Source organism: Pteropus vampyrus, unplaced genomic scaffold (genome assembly GCF_000151845.1).
Source record: "Pteropus vampyrus isolate Shadow unplaced genomic scaffold, Pvam_2.0 Scaffold30, whole genome shotgun sequence".
NCBI classification, from domain to species: Eukaryota; Metazoa; Chordata; class Mammalia; order Chiroptera; family Pteropodidae; genus Pteropus; species Pteropus vampyrus.
The window spans coordinates 7,608,488-7,615,241 of NW_011888811.1; the positions used below are offsets into that span (position 1 = coordinate 7,608,488).

Below are 6,754 nucleotides of genomic sequence, written 5' to 3' on the forward strand. Positions count from 1 at the left end.
TCTCACTAACCATCCTACATCATAACCAATCCATCCTCAAGTCCTTGAATCTGTCCACTTCTCTCTACCTCCACCGCCACCAGCTTGGTCTAAGTTACCCGCAGCTCACACTGGGATTGTGGCCTCCTAACTGCCCCATCTCTGGTCTGTGTTCCACACAGCAGGTTGAATTGTCTTTTAAAGACCTAATTCAGATTCTATCTCTTTTCTGCTTCAAACTCTTCAGTAGTGGCCAATGCAACTTAAGATAAAATCTGAAGTCTTTACTGTGGCTTAAAGTTCCTGCATGGCCTGGCCTCTTCCCACTCTTCCGGCCTTGACTGGCGCCTGCCTCCTGTCTGTCCTCCAGGCTCTTCCAGTTCCTCACCAGTTCCTGCCTCAGCACTCTCAGGGGCACCCTTCCTTCTGCCCAGAGCTTTCTTCTTCTACCTGCCCCTTTCATTGAATTGGCTCCTCCAAACTGTTCAGAGTTCTGCCTAAATGTCACTTAGGAACCCCTATGATATACTGATTCCTATTATAGACTTCTAATAGCATCTAACCCCCTTTCTTCAAGCCACTTATCATGATTGGCATAGATGTTTATTTGTGTGCACGTGTTTTTCAAATTATCTGTGTTCCCTCCTAGACCTAAATCTTATAAGAACATAGCTGTTCTGATCACTCTATCTCTAGCACAATGCCTAGACATAACAGGCATGTAATAAATACATACTTATTTAGTGAATGAATGAGTGAATGAAGGATTGAATGATTAATGATATAGAGCTCGAATCCTAGATGAGGGCAAGGTCCTACTTTTTCCTTCTGGCTGAGGGTGATGAAAATTCTTGAGAGACCCCATACTACACAGTGCAGGAGATATGGCGAAAATCTAGCCCTGAGCTAGAATGCGAATGAACTTCCCTGACATCTTATGGGTAAGTCTTTCTTCAGGGATGAATGGGAAGTTGAAGAAAGCCAGGGCTTTTAACAAAAGTGCAATACCAGTTTTTGACAGGTGGCTCTGGGTTCCTAGAGGACATTTGCTATGAGAGTAGGTTGAGACCGAAAAGTAAAAAGGCCAGACTTCTGCTGGGTGCAGTGCAACTGATTCATGCCTGTTCTGACAGATCTGGATTCAAATCTTGGCTCTATCATTTACTTGCTGTGTGACGCTGGGTAAGAAGACTAACCTATCTGAGCTTCAGTATAGTCATCTGAAGAGAGGGAGCAATAACTCTTTCCTGTCAGGGTAGCTGTAAGGATTAATGAGATAATGTCTATACAGGGCCAAGCAGAATGTCTGGTCCACAGGATGTGCTTCATGATAATATAATCTCACTAAGCTGTAAGCCTCCTGAAGGCAGGAGCCATGTTTCTTTTTGGCTCCCAGTGATTAATGTAGTGCTTAGCACATAGTAGGGGCTTTTAGGAAGTCTTGATTAATGATTTCATAAATGGTCGAATGTATTTTTCTTCAGTAGGATTTCTCCTTTCCAGAAAGGATTCCCTGTATATAAAAATTTCCTGTAACTCAAACCAACTACTTTCCTTGTGAGCAACTCAAATCCCTGTGTTTTGAAACCTCTGAGCTGGAGGATTAGTCTGTGTTTATGGAGGTGGCTCTCTCTTGAGTCATCTCTGAGACCCTCGCCCTTCCTTGTGCTCTTGAGGAAGGTGGGGATTCATCAGCCCCACTTTGAATGAGAATACTGAAGAAACAAATCAATGGTGAGAGGAATTCCTATTTGGTTCCAGTACTATAGAGAGCACAACTGTTTCTTTGAAATTGACCTTCATTTATTTGGAGGGGAAAGCAGTTAGTTCAATAATGGCTTCCTGGTGCCTTTCAGCATTTTAAAAGACAAGAAAGATTTGGAGCGAGGCAAGGTTCCAGTGTTTTCTAAACAACGTACCATGCCCAGCTACCAGTTGGCTGCCCGGCACTTCCTGTCGTCCCTCCCTCCCCATCTTTCCCCCCAATACATTGCACCTCCCTCAAGAGCCCAGCCACTTCTCGAGACCCTGACCAGGCCTTCCTCAGAAGGGTGAGAGCTGGCCTTCATTATAATGCCAGGCAGCTGAAGATTCCTTGGACCTCTTGCTCATGGCCTGTCGAGTAGAAATGCTACTCTCTTATATTCCAGCTATTTCCTGTCCCTCCATGGCCTGATTCCAGGGGTCAAATAAAGAGATCTTTGCTTGGTGGAACCCATCCCTGCTCCCAAGTAAATGAGAGCTGGTCCCTATCCCAGCTTGGTCTGAGGCCACAAGGGAAGGGTGGGGAGGAGGTAGGGAGGGTGTCACAGGTGGGGAGGACTCTGCAGGAGATGAGAGGCCCCCCTTTGCAGGCAGCCCAACCCTGCTCACGAAAATAAAAATAAGGGAGGAAGGTAAACAAATGGAACCCCTGACCAGGACCCTGCAGGGGGCATGGCTATTTTCCCTCCTTCCCAGGAGGAATCCCAACCCTCCTCTCCCAGGGAGAAGACAAACATGGCTATGGAAATCTCTAGCCAGCCAGGGCCCTGAAAGTCTATTGCCCATTGGAAGTTACTCCCACCTGCTCGTCCGTTTGCCAACCTCTGTCTCCCCCAGATCTGCTTTCTCCCCTTATGAGTGAACAGTCTTTCATGGAAAATTTAGAATTTGGAACCTTCCTCAGATTCCAAAGGAGTTATTGTTCTACGTCATGTTACTTTTATTTGGGTGTTATTTGAACTCAGAGGGAGTAGAAACCCATATCTCGGTTTTGCTTGGATGCAAAATCATTAAGAACACGTTAATTAAACACCTTCTCTGTTTGAAGCTCTTGTGTACCTTTCAGAGTCCACCCCAAACCCAAGGCCTGAAGTCCGTGTTCCCCACCTGCCAAGGCTTGTGAGGGTCGCCGGGGAGAAGAATGTGGGTGGAGTTGGCTCAGGGAGAGCACACTGGGAGATCTCCAGGAAATAACGGCATGGATGGACAGAAAGTTTTCATGGCAAGGAGAAGAGAAACAAGCTCTGATAGTATCGTGGTGGCAAGAACGTCTTACTTTCTACGGTGTGGAAGCCAAGGACCTAAGATTTTAGGGGGATAAGGTCTCAGAAAGGCATAAGCAGAAGGAAGGAAAAATAGAGAGAATGTGAGTGAGGAAAAACTGAAGGTGGGCCTGAAGAGCAGGACCCAGAGACAAGACACACTACCCTGCATCACCCTGTGGCTGGGGAAGCACTAAGCTCTGCAGTATTTAAAATCTTGGCATCCAGGAAGCGGGAGGCTGACAGTTGCTGAGAGGTCCTCTGACCATTAATTCTCAAAGCCTTGTCTGTAGACCACCTCCTCAGAATCACCTGGGATCCATCTGAGCTACTGAGTCAGTCTCTGTGAGTTAGGCCTAAGAAGCTGAATGTTTATCAGGTTCCACAGATGATTCTGATCCTTATTACAGATTGTGAGCCCTTGATCTAGTCCAATACTCTGGCTCTCTGAAAGTGAGATCTGAAGCCCAGAGAGGTAAAGCAATGAGCCTAAGGGCACGGAACTACCTGATGTGAAAGCTCCCGTGGGAACTAGATTGCTCCTGGTCCCCGAAGCAGTGCTGTTTCCATTTCAGCATGCTAGCAGCCTCTCCATCTATTTGGAGCTGTTTTCTTGACCCTTACAGTGAAAGCCGGTACCTTTGATCCATCCCTGCAACTTGCTGGGACCATCTCCTTCCTGAGGATACTCTGGTCATAGCCTCTGCAGGCCAGTGGGCAGGAGCAGAAGGAAGAAAGGCCCAGTTCTCTTTTGAGCCTTTAGTAACGGGTGTGGGGTTGGTAAATAAGTAGAGGAGGAGAAAACATACTGTTATAGTTGAGGGGTGACTGGGGTTTGGTTTGTAGTACTAAGAGCTAATTTTCCTTGAGCATTTGCTGTGCACCAGACACTGTATTAAGTCCTCTCCATGCACTAATGCAAATCCCATGGAGCAAATAGTAATTAGCCCTATTTTACAGATGAAGAAGCTGAGGCTCGCAGAGGAGCGGTCTTTTTCCCAAGGTCACTTAGCTAATAAGTGGCCAAATGACTTCCACGTACAACAGTGCACTGTGTATTGCCCAATGCAATGTGAACTGTCATCCACTTTAACCCCAAAAGCCTGCAAAAGGACTCTAAGACCTTGGGAAGAGAAGAAAGCTTCTCTGCAGTGGGATATGATCACTTCTGGGAGCAGACTTCGAACCTTTTCCACTTATCGCACTGACAGTATTTCTGACAAGCATTAGCCTGCCTTAGAAAGGACGACATGGAGAGTAGGTTAAATAGCTTTTTGTCTTCATCTTTTTAAAATGGAAACTTTTGATATCGGTTCGCTTTTCTTCCATTTGCTTCTTTCTCTTGAAAGCAGTGTGCTTTCAGAATTTTGGTTACTCGAGGGATTCGATTGTGTCGGGTTCTGAGTCCCTGGTGTGACTGCAGGCATGTGTGGTCCATGGCATGTAGCAGCCGCTACCTCTTCTGATATCACAGCACATGACTTTGCCGTGATCACCTCCCTCCATTCATTTTCTGAAGTGTTCCCCAAGGATAAGAGACGAAATCAAAGCAGATCAGTGCCTTAGAGGAGGGACACGTGTTTTCCAGGCCATGTGGACAGCATGTCACAGTACCCTCTTCTAGGTCTGCCTCCTAACCAGACCTCTTCTTCCTCAGAAGAGATCAGTCAGGCAGCCTTTTGAACAACTCAGTAGGACCACCAAGCAAAAGAAGATGGATATGTTTTTATAGGAGGGGAAGGACTCAGTTTCATCCTAGCAGGATTTGGTGTCTGGCAGCTGAAGGTGAGGGATAACTATAATTTAATTCTGGGTATTTCTTAAATCCCCAGAGTTAGGAACACTTTTGGGTGAAAACTGAGTATGCGTGACCCTCTGGTCATCTTCCTTCTCTTTCAAATCTCAGGCTTTAGATAACTTAAGGGCCAGTTGGGGCTGTGTGGCTGTAAAATGCTCTTATTAACTCCTAATGAAGGGAGAGCACTGAGGTGACAGCGAGCAGTGAAGGGAGGAGGGGAGAACGCAGCTTCTGCAAGGCTCCTGAGCAGCGCGGGGCTCTGCAGGAGCCCTGAAATGCTGAATGAAAACTGCCTTCCTGTGTAAGAGCTGCCTCCCTGCTTCCCAAATGCCGCGTCTGCGGTGACTACAAACTACTTTGTATGCTGCATTCGTGACGCCGCCTTAGCCTGCACATCATTACTACAGAAATAACGCCGGTGTGATGCTCAAGTCCAGTGGCCTTTTTAATTATTAAACCGAGGCTGTCGAATGAGTCATTCTGCACACCAGATTTTCCTCCCTTGGTTTTATTTCCAGCGACTAGTACCTTAGCGTGTTCCACTAATACCTAAGTTGGTTCTTAGCCAGCTACCCAATCTGCAAAGCCTTTGCAGAACAAACAATATTCTCCAATCTCTAAACATACACAGACTGCATAAAAAAACAAGACCCACAAAGAACTTTCCAGTAGGTTCATTAGTACCAAGATCAGAAAACGCCCCGCGCCCGTCCACCAGTCCCCGACTTACCAAGTGGCAGAGCGATGAAGAAGGGTAGCCAACACAAGATGAACATGCCGACCACTATGCCCAAGGTCTTGGCTGCTTTCTTTTCCCTGGAGAACTTAAAAAGTTTGACAGCTATGGAACTCCTGGGGTTGTGGCCCTTGGCCTTGGTACTGCTGAGGGTGTCCTCGTGAAAGTTCTTGGAGTGGATCCTCAGGGTCAGCTCCTTGGAGTTGGACATCTCCCTCATGACTCCGGCCTCCAGGTTCTTGGTGGTCCTCTTGGCAACGATGTAGACGCGGCAGTACATGACCAGAATGACTGCCAGAGGGATGTAAAAGGAGCCCAAGGAGGAGAAGAGGGCGTAGAAGGGTTCTTCAGTGACCCCGCATTCCTTGTCATCGTTGGGCGCTGGCTCCTTCCACCCGAGGAGTGGCCCGATGGAGATGACGGTGGACAAGACCCAGACACTGAGGAGCGCCAAGATGGCCTTCCTCCGGGTGACCAGCGTGGGGTACTGCAGGGAGTAGCGCACCCCAATGTAGCGATCGATGGAGATGGCGCACAGGCTCAGGATAGAGGCGGTGCAGCACAGCACGTCCACGGCGGCCCAGATGTCGCAGAAGATCCGGCCCAGCACCCAGTAGCCCAGCACCTCCAGGGCGGCGGAGAAGGGCAGCACGGTGAAGCTTAGCAGCAGGTCGGCGATGGCCAGGTTGACGATGAAGTAGTTGGTGGGCGTCCGCAGGTGACGGTTGCAGGCCACGGACAAGATGACTAAGATATTGCCCACGATGGCAAACAGGATGAAGGCGCCCAGCACCAGGCCCACGGAGATGGCCCTGGTGATGTCCAGCTGGGGCAGTGTGGAGTTGCTCGAGGTCTGGTTGGGGCCAGTGAAGTTGGCATTTTTAAACTCTCCCCAGTGGGCAGGTGCTGATGTGTTGTGGCCGGTGTCCAGGTCGGGATTCATTTTAGAGTCCGCCCTCCATAGCCAAGGGGGTTGACAGGGCTGGAAGGGCTGCGGCCAAGGCTCCTCAGCTGCCCTGAAACTTTGCCTCCCCCATGGTGGTCTTCTTCCCAGAGGTGCCCTCCTGGCGAGGAGTCATCTTCCCCGAGCAGCCCAGCCCGGCGGCACGTCTCCTCCTGCACCGCGCCGCTCGCTCGCCTGTCAGAGGGAGGAGGAGAGAGGGGACGAGGCGGCAGCTCCAAGTTAATGGTCCACGTCAGGCGCGCCGGCCCGGC

At 49.1% G+C, this 6,754-nt stretch overlaps 1 protein-coding gene across 1 annotated transcript in view; it reads right to left on the reverse strand.

Moving 5' to 3' along the window:
- ADRA1B (adrenoceptor alpha 1B) overlaps positions 1 to 6,748 on the reverse strand; it is a 49,548-nt gene extending 42,800 nt beyond the window's left edge. The window contains exon 1 of the mRNA XM_023528615.1: positions 5,534 to 6,748. Coding sequence (XP_023384383.1) covers positions 5,534 to 6,482 — 949 coding nt within the window. The 5' untranslated portion in view covers positions 6,483 to 6,748. The remainder of the gene's footprint in view (positions 1 to 5,533) is intronic.
- Positions 6,749 to 6,754: the final 6 nt, after the last annotated feature.